The sequence below is a fragment of the Carcharhinus amblyrhynchos genome, chromosome 5 (genome assembly GCF_965287045.1).
Source record: "Carcharhinus amblyrhynchos chromosome 5, sCarAmb.v2.hapA, whole genome shotgun sequence".
Classification (NCBI taxonomy): Eukaryota; Metazoa; Chordata; class Chondrichthyes; order Carcharhiniformes; family Carcharhinidae; genus Carcharhinus; species Carcharhinus amblyrhynchos.
Genome location: NC_137328.1, coordinates 42,531,762 through 42,548,187, shown reverse-complemented (window position 1 = coordinate 42,548,187; position 16,426 = coordinate 42,531,762). Strand labels below are relative to the sequence as shown.

General features: G+C 39.6%; 1 protein-coding gene across 1 annotated transcript in view; it reads right to left on the bottom strand.

Annotated features, from left to right (window-relative positions):
* The window catches only part of LOC145343426 (spermatogenesis-associated protein 6-like), a 69,407-nt gene that overhangs the window by 44,557 nt on the left and 8,424 nt on the right, over positions 1-16,426 (bottom strand). The window contains exons 3-4 of the mRNA XM_080189654.1: positions 8,552-8,603; positions 4,639-4,680 (exon numbers count right to left, since the gene is read on the bottom strand). Coding sequence (XP_080045780.1) covers positions 4,639-4,680; positions 8,552-8,603 — 94 coding nt within the window. The remainder of the gene's footprint in view (positions 1-4,638; positions 4,681-8,551; positions 8,604-16,426) is intronic.

Here is a 16,426-nt window from a genome sequence, read left to right as displayed (position 1 = left end):
TATATAAGTAGTGAGGCCTTGTCCACAGCCAGCACCCAATCAGTATCACATATTGATGGGTGAAAATTGACTGGCGGGATTTCAGGCAGCAGAGGCAGTTCACCATTGGCCTCTGACCCCACTGGTATGAAGGGCCAGAAAATGCCACCCATACCTGACATCTTCTGATGTGACTCCCACCAGTTCTGAGTACCAGCTTACCAATTTATCCTTACAAAGAAAAATCAAGAAAAACATGCAACACAAATTAAAAGTTTTGGTGCACTTTATTAATTTTGCCAATGTGGTCAGATTTTTCCCCAGTCCAATGAAAGCAATTTTGAAGCCGGCGTGGAGAAATTCTGAACGTGTATCAGGCTGGCTTACACCTCCCTTGAGCAGAAGTAGGCAATTCAGCCCCTTGAGCATGCTCTGCTGATTTCATCTTGGCCTCAACTCCACTTTCCTGCCCATTCTCCATGACCCTTAAACCCATTACTAATTAAGAATCTTGTCTAAATCTTCCTTAAATTTACTCATTGTCCTGGCATCTACTACGCTGTGGGGTAGTGAATTCCACAGATTCGTGCCCATTTGCGACAATTTCTCCTCATTTCTGTTTTAAATCTGTTACGCCTTATCCTAAAACTATGACCCCTTGGTCTAGATTTCCCCCATAGGAGGAAACATCCTCCCTATGTCTACCTTGTCAATCCCTTTATTATCTTGTATACCTCAACTAGATCTCCTCTCATTGTTCTAAAAGAGTATAGGCCTAAACTGCTCACTCTCTCTTCATGAGACAAACCTTTCATCTCAATCTAGTGAACCTCCTCTGAACTGCCTCCAATGCAACTACATCCCTCCTCAAGTAAGGGGATCAAAACTGTACACATTACTCCAGGTTCAGTTTCATAATACCTTATATAGTAGCTGCAACACTTTACTACTTTTATATTATATTCCTTTAGCAATGAATGTCAAAACTGAATTTGCCTTCCTTATTATCTCATGTACCTGCATACTAGCTTCTTGTGATTTATGCATAAGGTCACCCAAATCTCTCTGCACTGCAGCACTCCGAAGTTTCCCTCCATTTAGATAATAATTTGTCTTTGTATTTTTCTGATCAAAATGTATACAAAAACCTTACAGTTATCGACATTAAACTCACTCTGCCACATTTTGGCCCCCTCATCTAACCTATCCATATCCATTTGTAAATTTCTTATTCCTTTATCGCAACTTATGACACACAAATTCCACTGCAAATGTGGTGATAGTGCCATCTATCCCTGCATCCAAGTCATTAACATAAATTGTAAATACTTGGGGCCTGAAGATCAAACCCTGTGGCACCCCACTAGTTACATCTTGCCAAACAGAAAAAGACCCATTTATCCCGATTCCCTGTTTTCTGTTGGTTAACCAATCCTTTACCAAGCTTATAAATCCCATGTGATCTTACTTCATGTATTAATCTTTTTTGCAGCACCTTATCAAATGCCTGTGGCTCACTACCTGGCCCTAGCGGCAATGAGCAGCTAATTAAGGCAGTTGAAAGATCAAGTCACCCTATTTTGTGACTTCAGTTATATTTTCCAAACACCTCATGGCTCTTGACTGTATCTGCTGCTTCTCAGCTTACAGTAGACGAGAGCAGTATGGGTGGTCAGTGCATCATGGCAAGGATATGCTGATGTTACTTTAAAGGAGCCGCATTGTTCTTTGCAACAGGACCAGTGAAAAATGCTTTCAGTTGGAAACATTTCTCCTGTAGATGGATCGACTGTATCATGCTGGGTGACAGGATGTGGCTGCTAGTTCCAGCATCAATCTTGCCATCTCATGCTGCCCTTTACTCTACTCGAGCAAGCCACAACATTCTCAGTGTTGTTGCTGGCTGCCATTTCTTTTGGCTGCTCTGAATGACCCTCCCAATTCTGTGCCCACCCGGTGTTCCGAACTGGAGGCCATATGCAGAGCCAGCCTGTTAAAAGATTGTGCCTGATAACTGATTGCTGATGTGAGCAGGGAAAAGGGGGAGAAACAGTAAAAACCAGGAACTCTATATTTGGTCTGAACTGGTCTTACCTCAAAATGGAACACCCCTAAAAATTGGGAAATAAGAATACTGGTCCAAACTGTTTTTTCGCATTGGAGTACAAATGCTAAAATAGTCCCAATGAGCAAATATATTTTAAGTGGAGAACATTCCATCCTATATGAGCACAACATGCAACAGTAGATTAATGATTAAAGAAAATAAATGTTTTAATTTATGTTGGATGGTGTAGGACTTCAACTGTACAACATTTCTAATTTGGGTCTGCATTGCTTCAACACCTGCCTAAGTCTCAAGTACATAATTCTGCTTTCTCAGCACATCTTTTGTGAAAGGCAAATCATGTTTAACCAATTTATTGGAAATCTTTGAAGGGGTAACATGTGCTGTAGATAAAGGAGAACCAGTGATGTACTATACTTGGATTTCTAGAATACATTTGATAAGGTGCCACATCAAAGGTTGTGTGGAAAATAAAAGCTTATGGTGTAAGGGATAACATGTTAACATGAATAGAAGATTGGCTGGCTGAGGATACGCATAAATGGGTCTTTAATGAATAGATTCCTGCAGAGGTTTGTGCTGGCACCTCAACTTTTCACACTTTATATCGATGACTTAGGTGAGGGAAGTGAAGGCACGGTAGCTAAGCTTGTAAATGATGCAAAGATAGGTAGAGAAGTATGTTGTGAAGAGGGCACAAGGAGATTGAAGATGGATATACATAGGTTGAGTGAGTGGGCAAAAATGTGGCATATAGAGTATAATATGGAAAATGTTAAGTTGTTCAGTTAGGTAGAAAGAATAAAAGATCAGAGTATTACTTGAATAGAGAACAATTATAGAATTCTAAGATGCAAAGGGATCTAGGTGTTCTAGTGCACGAGATAGAAAATGTTAATATGCTGGTACAGCACATAATCAAGAAAGCTAATGGAATGCTATCATTTATTACAAAAGGAATTGAATATAAAAATAAGGATGTTATCTTTCAGATATATAGGACATTGATGAGACCACATCTTGAATACTGGGTGCAGCTTTGATTTGCTTATTTAAGGAATAATTTTATTTTTAATTCATTTATAGGATGTGGTGTCACTGGCTAGGCCAGCATTTATCACCCATCTCTAGTTGCCCTTGAGAAGATGGTGGTGAGCTGTCTTCTTGAACCGCTGCAGTTGCTGAGATGTCAGTACATCCACCATGCTGTTAGACAGAGAGTTCCAGGATTTTGACACAGCGAAAGTAAATGCATTGGAGGTGATTCAGAGGAGGTCTACTAGATTGATAACTGGAATGAGCGGGTTGTATTATGAGGATAGGTTGGACATGCTGGGCTTGTTTCTGTAGGAGATTACAAGAGTGGGGCTGACTTGATTGAAATATATAAGATTCTGAATGACCTCGATAAGGTGGACACGGAAAGGATGCTTCCTCTTGTGGGTGAGTTCAGAACTAGGGGACACTATTTTATAATTAGACGTTTGGACAGAGATGAGGAGAAAAATTTTCCCTTGGAAGGTTGTGCGACTCTGGAACTCTCTGGCTTAAAAGGTGGTGGAGGTAGGGTCATTGAATATTTTTAAGGCAGAGATAGATAGATTCTTGTTACGTGAGGGAATTAAAGGTTATTGCAGGTAGATGGGAATGTCAGATTTGAAACGTAAACAGAGAAGCCATAATCTTATTAAGTGATAAGCAGGCTCAAGGGGTAGAATAGCCAACTTCTTCTCCTGTTTCATATGTTTGTATGCTTGCATGAAAAGGTGGTAGAATATTCAATGGCAAGATTCAATAGATAATTGGGTAAATACTTCAAAGGAAAAAATAACAGTTATGGGTAAAAAGCATGGGACTAAGATTAATTAGTCAGCTCTATTGCATGCCTGACGGTCTGAATGGTTTCCTTTTGTACAGTATCACACTGTGAGTCTATGATTCATGGATAAACAGCATGTTAATTGTTTTGAAGTTATTCTATTTTTATACCCAATGGATTATGCTATTGCATAGTTAGATATTGGGCAATATAGGCAAATACCCAAATGTAAGACACTCATTGTGCCTACAGTGAATACTAGCACAGCTGTATTCAAGTGAACATCTAAGGCAGGATCCAAATTTGTAATACTCATTCTCATATTCATCAGCACCGAAAAGAGTGATAATAAGTACAAGTATTAATATAGATCATTATTTAAATTTCAGTTTAATCATAGCACAAGGGGATTTAGATATAATTTAGCAAAAGGCAAGTTCAGAGATGATGACAAGAAGCACTTCATGCAAGATAACCTGGAATAGTCACACAGAAGTACTTATTTTTGTGATCTTTACATGCACTCTGCTATAAAAATGGTCAGTGCGACTTCTGCAACAGAGAATAATTTTTAAAATTACAGGGTACAACTATGGACTGACATCATATATAATTTATGCTGGAAAAAGTAACAAATACAATGTTAATGTACAGCAAGATCAAGTGACTTGTCCCATTTTGGTGAGTAAGTAAACAGGAAATAAAACAAATTGAATTGTGAATAAATTGCAATTGCTTTATAAAACATGTTTGTAAAGAATGATGGCAATACCTGAAGAACAATATTGCAACAGTTCAAACTTAGTACTGTCACCTAAAAAAGAAGAAAAAAATTCCATCAGCAAAGTTTTAGTGTCCAAATAAATAAGTATTCTTACTTTAAAATAGCAGGATCATTGTATTTTTGTCTTCAAACATGCAATACTAATAAAAGCAACTGCCTGTTTATGTGGGAAGTGTCTTGCACTTACATAGCATGTGAATGGCATTGTTTACTGTATTATTGCTGTATCGAGATTCATAATTTCATCACAAATTAATGAAATTACCAAGATGAAAATGATGCGGAGTTTCTTTTTAATCCAAACAAAACATGTTTTCATTGTTGCCTTACTGAAAAAGGCTATTGTCATCTCCATTTTAAGAGTTAAAGATTAGGTTTAAAATTAATGGCTGCACGATTCAGTTCTATAGCACCCATATACTCAGTGCTATGGGTCACATTTTGCATATAAAGTAGCATTGTACGACATGCATTCACATCTGTTGTGGTCCACGACTGATGTCTTTTTGGAAAAGGCTGTGTGTCATCACTGGGAGCCTGCACTGGAACTATGCAGAGATGGCAGTTTATGATGTCAGTCAGTACGTAACGTCAACTTTATGTCAGCAGTGGCATTTTTGACATGCAAGTTCCAGCTAAAATCCTCTCTTAACCTTGCACAGCTGAACATGAATTCAGAAACAGGGAGTTCCACTTAGAGATGCTATTTAAAGTGATCATCAATTACTTTCATGTTAATTGCTGATTGATTTTTATTGGTTGTTATTGAGTTAATAGAAGCTTTTGATTGTTTGTGCTGAGGTCTTCAGGAAGTGGTGTGGCATATAGTGAAGGCGTTGGTTCTGAGTTCAAGTTATGCTCCCAGACATGGGTATAAGTATGCATCAATACCAGATGGACTGCAGTGTTTCAAGAAGGCAGTCCAACACCACCTTCACAAGGGCAACTAGGAGTGGCAATAAATGCTGGTCTAGCCAATGATGCCTACATCCTGTGAACAAATATATCTTTAAAAAGTTATTATCCCTCTTTTCCTGTAGAATGACAGGAAGAATGAACAGAGGTGACACAGGTGGGGGAGTTTCTTGAAGGAGGAACAGGAGGAAGGGGAAAAGGGCTCTTAGCAAGAGGCCATATCTTCCCAGGATCCTCAGTGATGCAATTCTGCCATCTGAACCTCAGTGTTGAGCAGTACAATACACACTGCTGCTTCAGTGGGTGCATCACTGAAATCTGCTACCTTTGTAGCCAAATTATAGCTTCATAAAAGGGTGAGGTCAACATCACAAGTGGCTATGTAGGTGACTGTGGCCAGGAAGTTTTATGTGTCTGGCTACTTCCAGCTGGTCATCCACTATTGCATAAGGGAGGTGACTCAGGTTCTGTAGGATTAGAACTCTGACCTGGATGGCTTATGAGCAACATCAAGGGCATTGACACAGTGACAGTGGTAGGGAGGACAAATTTTATCATTTTGAGAGAGGATGCCACTATCTCTCTAACAGGAAGTCATTTCCCAATCCTAACAATCTGCTGGAGGATAGATAATTGGATTACTGTAAAACCCTGCAATCCCATTTACACACTGGTATTTGCAGCTATGATGTTGGCACTCTGAGCAAAAGATGGGGTTTTCACCGGTGACATTCTATCAGTGTACTGGGTTATTTTTGTGTGACAGTAAAATTATGTTCCTTTCTTGCAACTATGGAAAATATAAATCTAGATTTTGTTTCAATGGCCTGAATGTCCTTCATGTTTTCCAAAGGGTGCAAGCCTCTTCAGTACCATATGGTAGATGGTGAGAGCAGCAAACCTCATTAGAGGTTATGAACCATCCTTGGGGTCATGGGATGGCCTCCTCAGAAATGTGTGGTAAGGAGCTGGCACCCTTGCATGATATTTAAGCCATGCCTTAGCAGTCTAGCTGTAGCACTGAATCCAGGTCACCTTCTTGTCTCTGCCCCATGTCTTCACGCTGTGCCTGTCCAGCTTCTCATCAGATCAATCAGTATAGTCATCCTCTGAGGCCTCTGGATCTGCCTCACTATCCTCATCCTCAAGTGGGTACTTCCTTGTCACTGTTAGAGTGCAGCAGACGATGACTATATGCGATGTGCATTCTGGAGGACACTGCAGTGCACTCCCTGATCAGTCCAGACTTTGGAACCTCATCTTCAGAAGCCCAATGATCCTAAGACGATATGAGATAGGAGCAGGAGTCAACCATTTGGTCCCTTGAGCCTGCTCCGCCATAAAGTAGAATGACAAGTCCAACATTCCTCACGTCCATTTTCCTCGTAACCCTTGATTCCCTTACTGATCAAAAATTCATCTATCTCAGTCTTTAGTATGCACAAGGACTCTGTCCCATAGCTCTGTGGCAAGGACTTCCAAAGACTTAACAACCCTCAGTGAAGAAACTCCCCTCTCATCTCAGTCTTAAATTAGCATCCCTTTATTCTGAGACTATGCCCTCTGCTCCTAGATTCTCCCATGAGGGGAAACACCTTCTCAACATTTATCCTGTCAAGTCTTTTAGGAATGCCATATGTTTCAACGAGATCACCTCTCATTCTTCTAAATTCCGGTGAGTTGGATCCCAATCTGTTTAACCTTCCCTCATAAGACAATCTCTCCATGCAAGGGATCTTCCTAGTGAACCTTCTCTGAACTGCATTGAATAAAATAGTATCTTTCCTTAAATAAGGGGACCAAAACTGCTCACAGTACTCCAGATGTGGTCTCACCAGTATCTTGTTTAGTTGCAGCTTGACTTTCCTACTCCTTTCCTCCAATCCCCTTGAAATAAGAGCCAATATTCCATTAGTCTTTCTGATTACCTGCTGCAACTCCTAACAACCTACACAACCAATACTCTGGTCTCCCAGTATCCTGCCTTTGAATGAGAAACATGAAAAAAATGGGTTGGCTGCCTACCTGTAACAAGCACTAAACCACACCAGCAACCCAACATTCTAATCAGTTGGATTGTTAATAGGCTTAATTGTCCATTTAATTGTCAGCGGTGCTGTAGGATGGTGGACAATGACAACTTTAAGGACGTGATGGGCTGGGGCAAGGTGGTGTACTCAAAGGAGGGCAGCATAGAAGAATACGAGGAGAACCAAATACGAGAATTTGGTATTCAGAACAAATCGCCATCCTGGCAATCTTGTTAGGGTAGAGGATGGAAAATATATATTTTTTGGGATGTGGGCATTGCTGGCAAGGTCAGCATGTATTGCACTTCACTAATTCCTCTTCAGTTAGCTAGGTTTACATTACAGTTGGCAGGTGTGCACAGGAGTTGAAAGTTCAGCCATTGACAATTAAATGGGCAATTAAACCCATTAACATCCCAACTGATTATAACGTTACATTGATTTAATGCTCGTTGCATGAGCAACACAGACAGATGGCCAATCCATTTTCTCACATTTCTCATCCAAGGGCAGAGTATGGGGGGGACCAGAGCACTGGCTGTGTAGGTTGCTAGTAATTCAGGTGAGAATTTGCTGACATTTATGCAAGCTCTTGGTGCAAGGTGTGACATTATGACTTAAAGACCAGAGTGCTGGTGATCAAATCAAACTGAGCTGTGATTAATTTAAACTTGTGCAGTCTTACTTTGCGATTAGATTAAATTATTGTTTATTTTCTTCTGAAAGAAAATGGTTCAATTTGAAGTAAGGCAATACTTTTCATAAAGCTTATTACAGTTCAATATATTAGCAGTTAATTTTGATAATTCTTGAACTTCAACAAGGTATTGATTTTTTTTTGCAGGTACTAATTACAATCAAGAGTAATCATAGATTTTCCATTTATTTATTAAGATTTTGGTTTGAAATTACCACTAGTCTGCAATTATTAAATAATTTGTAATTTTTGTACATACATTCCAAGAATGCAGCAACATCTGCAGGGTCAATAATTTCTTTTCCAAAAACCTGTTAAAGAGAACACCGATATATGAAATAATGACAAAGAGATTACACAACAATCTTGTACAAAACAATATGGTGGAAAAAAAACAAGAACCAATTACAAGTGATAATCTGCAGAGAACGTAATGGCACAGGGAAAAAAATAATAATTCTGTAGAAATGCACACAACTACGCAAATTTGGGTAGAACTAAATAAACCTGAAGAGGGTAGTTTTATCTTAACACCATCCAATTTTACTTAAATGTTTTCCTGCTGATGTTATACTCCCAGAGGCAGTCAGAAGCATGTATGCTTGCAGGCTGAATGCAAAAACACTTCTGTTTCCAGCTGCAGTAATTACTACTCAAACTTCAGCAATACTCTGGCTAAAAAATAGCTCACTTCTCACAGTCATAGTTGATTCTTGAAAGAGCTGTGTTTTTTATTTCTCTTCCCAACAGAAACTATAAGCAAGAAACCATTTGAAGCTTTCAGTATCGATGGCCCCAAAGTTAGTCCAGGTACGATTCTGATGATAGCTCTCAAGACAGATGGGGTATTTGTTGGATTCCATGGATTAAACCCATAAATCAACAAGAGTCTTCGATCACAATCCAATTAAGTTTGAATTTCTGGATTCACTTGTCCGAGCTGCGCACTGAATATTATGTAAACCATATGACATGATCTCAGCAGTATTTAAGGGGAAAATGCGCAAATGGGAATTGCAATTTGTTAACAAGATCTACAATGATTGATGCAGTCAAAACTAAGAAACAGTGCCTTTCCTTGTTGAGAGAATTTATTAACTTTGTTCAATGCCAACACTCTTCACATCCACTCAACCTATTTCCTATTTACACATGTTCAGATGTCCATTATATTTCCTGTAACAATGCAATAGATAGTACCAAATGTAACAATTTAATTGATTAGATATTGATAGGAATGTACAAGATCAATGGTGGACCTAGAATAAGAATAACATCCAGATACAATGATGCATCACTGGAAATACTGGTAAGTACAATCAGGGGCAGAAAGGGTATAAATTTCTCCATCAATGGGAGGAAGAAACCTGTGACTCCCACCAAGGTGGTGCTGTTGGCATTAAAAGTATACAGCATGAACTTGTTCCTTGATGTTGGACACAATGTCCTAACTAAGTAAGGAAGACCGAGTACATTTATTGATTCGACTACATCTGTACTTTAAGCTCCCCCTTCCCACCTCCCACCCTGTCCAGCTAAACATTCACCATCACATTATTCATTAAACTCACTCAACTTCTAATACTACCAAGCTTTTACTTTCTATTTTCTTTATCCCCTCTGCAGTCAAATTCTTACGCAATGCAATGTACTCTCACCAAATGTATTGTACCCATAGAGTGAATACCTGAACTTCATTCACTCACAGGTCTGTTTCATTGCCTCTGGTAGAAGAGAGGGCAAACTCGAAACAAAAACAGAGGGCTGTGAGTGGATCACCATAACTAGCCCGGTTCACATATTCAGAGGAGATAAATGGCAAATCTGTATTTCTCTCAGTCAGAAATGATGAGGCAGAGAGCTCACAAATACCCACTAACAGAATTACAAATATCTATGACGCACATGCTGATATTATGTCATTGATAGATTAATAATGAGAAGACAGATTATAGTGATTGACAAGATTGTGATTTTGTCACAGTTATATATTGGATTTTGTTCTCTTCCAAGGTCTTCATGTGTGCTGGAAGATTCACAGCACATTCATGAGGACTTTAATCCTTCTGAGTGTGCACAATCACAGGATATACAGACACCTAGATATACTTACTCTTTGGTGGAGCCAATTAGCTAGTTACAGTAGTTGGTTATTTAGCTGGTGATCCACATCTCACAAGAGAGCACAGCAGACCCTAGTACTACAGAGAGTTGTGGAGAGATCAATCAAATCTCCAAGCTCTGCTCAGCTGGGTGCAGATGCTGAACCCTGGGGGCTACTGTTGAGAAGAAAAGTGCTGGACATGAAATAGTAACATAACTAGGAGCTGAAAGGCGTACCACACGCAATCTGTACAACTCTACAAAGAGGATGGAAGGTCCAACATAATTGCTGGCTGATTGGTGTAGCAGCTAATGATGAGACAGTTTACTCTGGAGAGAATGTGTGCCTCCAAGGAGCTTCAAACATGACTCTTAACTGAACCCAAAAAAAAACAAAATGTTGAAAATTATATGTAATTAAGGAGCCAGAACACTGTCTGACAATGCATCAAGGAGTGCATGAGCAAACGCTCTTTTCCAGACTCTATTCTTGTAAGTGAACCATGCATTGTTCAAGGATTAAATGAAGCCAAACTGCTCGGCAACAGTAGCCATGAACTTCAAGCTGACCTTGGAACATAAGCAGTTTCAGACAAGAAAATACAGAGCATGATAGTCTACAGGAACAGACAAAATCTCTGCAATTCACCCCACTATCCCCAACCCTAAGTTCTTCTGTCTCATTACATCTTCCCCCACCCTCAAAAGCTTCCCTTTAAAATCACACTGTTTGGCTGCAATCTCAAGCACCTACTAGAAGCTTCTCTTCTGCTCGGATCTGACATTAAAATGTGAAATGCCTTTGGATCTTTTGCTGCATTAAAGTGACTATATAAATGTAAGCTGTTATTGTTCTGTTGTTTCATGCGGCACATCAGTGCAATAAGCTCGCATATCAAACATTTATTCTGACTGGACATGAATTCAGTATATGTTTATGCTGATTTCCTTTTCCTGCATTACTTTTGAGGCAGTTCATTTGAAGAGATGACTCACTGAAAGATGATTACATAAAAATTTTAATTTATTTTGCTTTATTCACCAGTTTCATCCTGATATGTAACAAGATAAAATACAACTTTAATGTCTCTGAACATTAAAAAAAGTGTCATACGTCACCATCTGTTATATCCATCTGAGTTTATAAAGCACATTGGTGGTATCTAGTGGTAGCTAAGAGGAATTGCATGGACATTGATTGATATCAACTCCGAGGAAAAATCCACAACAAAACTCTGTCTGCTTGCACATCGTTCAACACAGAAAGATACTTTGAGGTTGGGGCTTGAAATTCCTGTTTTGGGGAGGACAGGAAAGTTTTTTGAAGAGCAGGAATTTTGGACAGAATGCATTTTTGTAGGGATTCCACCCTATTTGTATTGTCCTTTTAATTTCCTGTGGGAGGGACTGAATAGGTAATAACAAATTAGCAGGTTGGAATTGCAAATATATATATTTTAAAAGTAATTCAGATGGAAATTTTTTCATCAATTGCATCAAAAGATCCTTCACCCCTGCAAACTTCACCACCTCGGAGTATCCTCCTGGCTTTCAAGCTTTTGCGTGATTTTGTCCACGTATCCACTGGTTTTACCCGAGTGAAAGCCAATGGCATCATTGTTTAGGATTTCCTAATCTTGCACTACTACAGCACTCTGGGTTTGACTGAGATGTATGAAGAACAGCTATTATGAGGATCACCTGATCAAGAGTTTATCGTCTTGAAGATTTTGGCATTCAGTTGGAGAAGTTTCTGCAATTTCTCTCCAGTTACCATGTTTCACAAATGCCAATAGATGATTCTCACGGCCTCTCACAGGCTAAGCATTCCAGGGTAATTTAGAATCCCAATCTATCACCAGTCACGTTATCATGCTTTACCTGTGGGTATATTGCTCGATACTCAAGTATCTGCAACTATGATGGCCACAACTAGTGGGGATGGCAGGACTGTGCCACTGCTGAGGTTGCTGAGTTGCTGGACCTCTGGGCTGGTAGCCCTTGGGGGGTGGGCTGCAATCCTTAATTGGACCACGGACCTGGCAGCAGTCATTTAATGAGCCACTGCAGGGAATATGCCTTCCCAAGTTTCCCAGTAGGAGGTCCAACTGGTTTTGAGCCTGGTGGCAGGACACTTGTGCCATCACTGTAAACTCCATTTCATCAAGTCAAACATATTCACAAAAAAGCATGTTAATACTGATAAATAGACGTGTAGAGATATGATGTCAGAAAGAAGCTCTTCAAGTAACGCATGAAAAACACTTGGAATGATCAAATAGGTAATGCAAGCAATTAGTTTGGCATACAGTTTGATGACATAAAAGGGGATTGTATATTTTGCCCTCAGATGCATTAATTAAAAAAGATATATTATAAATGGTAAGTGGTCTCAAGATTCCAAACACATTGACCATAAACATCAGTTGTGTAATACCCAAATTTTCAAAGCTCCCGATGCCACCAAATACTATCTTCAGTAGGACAATGGTATGAGCTCTCTCACAAAGTTCCAGAAGTATGCTATGAAGACAGTCAACATGTAATGCTGCTTTGACTCATGATGTGCCATTTCAACCTCAACACTCCAGCTAATCCATCTCTTAATGTTGCATAGCTGAACCTTCCATCAGCCATATTTGAAAGGATCATCAACTTTCAAGTTAGTTGCTAATTGATTTCTATTTGCTGTTGAAGTAGTGGAAGTACGTAGGGGTTTGTTTTAAGTTGATAATATTTGTATTTCATTGTATGCAATAGTGGGCATTAACTGGACATTTGCTTGAGCTCTCAATTGATAGATATAGACAAAAATTGTGATTGATGGGTGGGCAGTGCAAATAAATATAGTAGTGTGTAAAGATATATTCCAGATCTAGCCTTCACCAACTGGCATTCCTATGAGGCAGCACCTCTGCAATCTTAATAATGGGTTGGAGGACAGGTTGCCAGATCTGTTATGCTCTGACACCCTCTGAAATCCCAAATGAACATCAAAATCTACAGCCATGACCATTCATGGTGTTGTGTATGTGGTGACTGTCTCTTTTAGACAGTACTGCAGAAATGAGTCACCTGACTTGAGTGACCAATGGAAACAGAGTGAGTGATCATATCAGAGGGTGGAGTCCTCTCTTTCAGGCAGAATCATCTGGTAACCATGCAAGGACTGGAGTTCTACTCCAAGGCAGCCTACAGCCGCAACCTTCCTGTGCCAAGTTTCTCTTATCAATAAATATCTTTTGTTCCAAACAAAGTCTGAAATCTCCTGATGATGACATAACAGCCACAACATAACATATTGACAATGAGGCAGATCAACTGGATGGCATGATCTACCTGTGAATATCCCATTTAATTGAAACTGGAAAAGAGGGATATATTTGGGCTAATAGACTCAACTAAAGTTGTTGAGCCAGTGCCAGACTCTGAACAGCAGATTAAACATCGAATCTGGTGTGGCTGGTGAGTAAAGAGATTTGGAAAGATATTTTAAAAATTAAAATGGAGAAATTAGCCTTCAGGAGCAAAGAAAGAGAATTTTTTTTAAAAAGTTTTTTCTTAAAGTAAAGGGAAGATATAACCAGTTGAAAGAAAGCTGTGTTTCAGATTTAACAAGGAGAAATAGAAAGCAGAGATTTGCAGCACTAAATAAGTTCAGAGACTAACAAGAGAAAAAGGGGAAGAAAAACCTCAAAGTCTGTCAATCTGAACTGTGTTTAATCTGAACAGAACCTATGGAGGGGGGAGGGGGGAGGGGGAGGTGGCCCAGGAAGAGAGAGCCCGTGCACTGAAAGACTTCCAGCAGACAAGTTCTGAAGTTTTTAGAAGATAAGTCCTTTAGCTGCTAAAAAAAATTTAAAGTTAATAGAAGATAACGTGCTTGAAAGGACAGTGCCGATGTCTGAGTGAAATTACTTAGTGAATGGGGCACTTAGAGAAACAAATAAGCTGCAGAAATCATAGAAGTCTTCCCCAGCTGAAAAGAGAAATAACATAGATTACAAAGGGTCCAAAAAGGAAGAGCTGTAGTTTCCCACCAATACTGCAGAAACGCAGGAAGAAACGTTGAAGGTAAAAGTAGAATTCGATACAATTACAACAAAAGGAATCTGGCACTTCTCTGAAAATATGCAAAGCAGAAGTATGAAGAGATCAATACCAAATGTTGTACGAAGGGAATGATGGATTCATCTTGGAAGAAAATCAGAAACAGATGAACTGAATAGATTGCAAAAGCAGATACCTGGAATAAAGAACTCGGGTTTAAGCATAAGATTGGTTGATATGGAATACAAAGGGAGATCTGCTACAGAGAACTTGACAAAACAGCAATTGAAATAGAAAAGGAAACAGATTAGGTGCCAGAACAAGATGGCTGAAATTGTCAATGGATAAGATGCCAAATAGAAATAGAAAGAAAGGAAACTGTCACGTGACCTAAGTACCAGAAATAGACTACCACAACCACTTCCTTCACAAGTGAAATCCAAGATTGTAAAATAACTGTCAAGATGTAAGACTGTGTTGTGTTGCAAGGACAGTACCTGCATGTGTTGTAGAGTAAGCTGCTTGATAGAGAAAAGAATGCACAGTAAATTGGAGACTGACTACATCCACAGATTAAAATACGTAGTCCTGATCAGTGCACAGACCAGGACGGAACTCCAAAAGCAGCAAGCTTGTATGGAAGAATCCCAGACAAGACTATATATGGAACTATATATAGTTAAAGTTTTCTAGAAGTATTATGTTAAATGCAAGCCTTAAGATACCTCAATAGAAAAATCACTACACTGATTGATAAATGTCTAACTTGTGTGTATAATGTTTACTTAGAATGTGGGTTGAGTAAATTGATTTTGCAGATTGTATAAGGAAGTTTGAGGGGGAGGGATGATCCTGTCTCTTTAGGATAATATAGCAGAAGTGAGTCACCTGACTTGAGGAACCAATGGAAACAGAGTGAGTGATCACACCAGGAGTTGCTGTCCTGTTATTCAGGCAGAATCATTCAGAAGCCATGTTCGAAGAATGGAGCTCTGCTCTAGGGCAGTCTAGAGTTGCAACACTCCTGTACCCAAGTTTCCCCCATCAATAAATACCTTTTGTTTCTAACAAAGTCTGAAATCCTGTGACGACATCATAACAGCCAGAACGTTATGCACAGCAGCAAGCTGAGCTTGAATGACTTCAGTCTGAATTTCCACTGTAGCACTCAGAGCTTGGGCGATTTCTACTTGTGTTACGATGAAAGCTGAGGCGTCCAATGTTGCATTATGGTTGAGTTCACAAGTGTGGAAATAGAGTTGTTTACTAATTCCATGCTGGAAACAATGGACTCCAAGCTCTGCAGAAAGCCATGTGTATAGTTCGTGTTGGACTCCTCCACACTTGACAGAGCAGGCTTTTGGGCAGCCGTGCCAATGCTCCAAGCATTTCTATGTGCACACCCATCACCATTTTTCTTTACACTGTCCCAAAGTCCAGACTTGATTTCTCTGGAGCAGAATTTGAGAGCAAACTCACTCTCTAGCTGGCTGCAGGCCACTCATAAATAACTAGTTTCACATCATGTAAAGATCCTGTCTCGAAGTACCCTTTAACATATATGGTTTCAGTGTCTGAGTTGCTGGATGCGAGTGTGTGAGCAAGGAACAGTGTTTTATCTTCATCCCTGTCTCCCTCCTTTTTCACCACCACCTGTTCTAGGGGAATATAAAAGAGAAAGAAACAAGGGTTGATTGCAATGATGTGAGGGAGGTGGAGGCTACCAAATTGTACAGCTGTGAAAGAATTGAGATGAAAGGTAAATGGATGGTGAGAAGGAAAATTAGTGACAAGTGTACCATCATCTTCAATGTTTTCAGTCCCACCACTGCCAGAACCTCAGTCATGGCTCTTCCAATGATAGTGACTACCATCTCCTTCACTGAAACCATGCCTTACAGGTTAGTTTCTGCTATCTGCAATTGACGCGACCTTGTCCTGTAAGAGACAGGGAAATGTGTCAGTAAGTGTGGTGTAATGC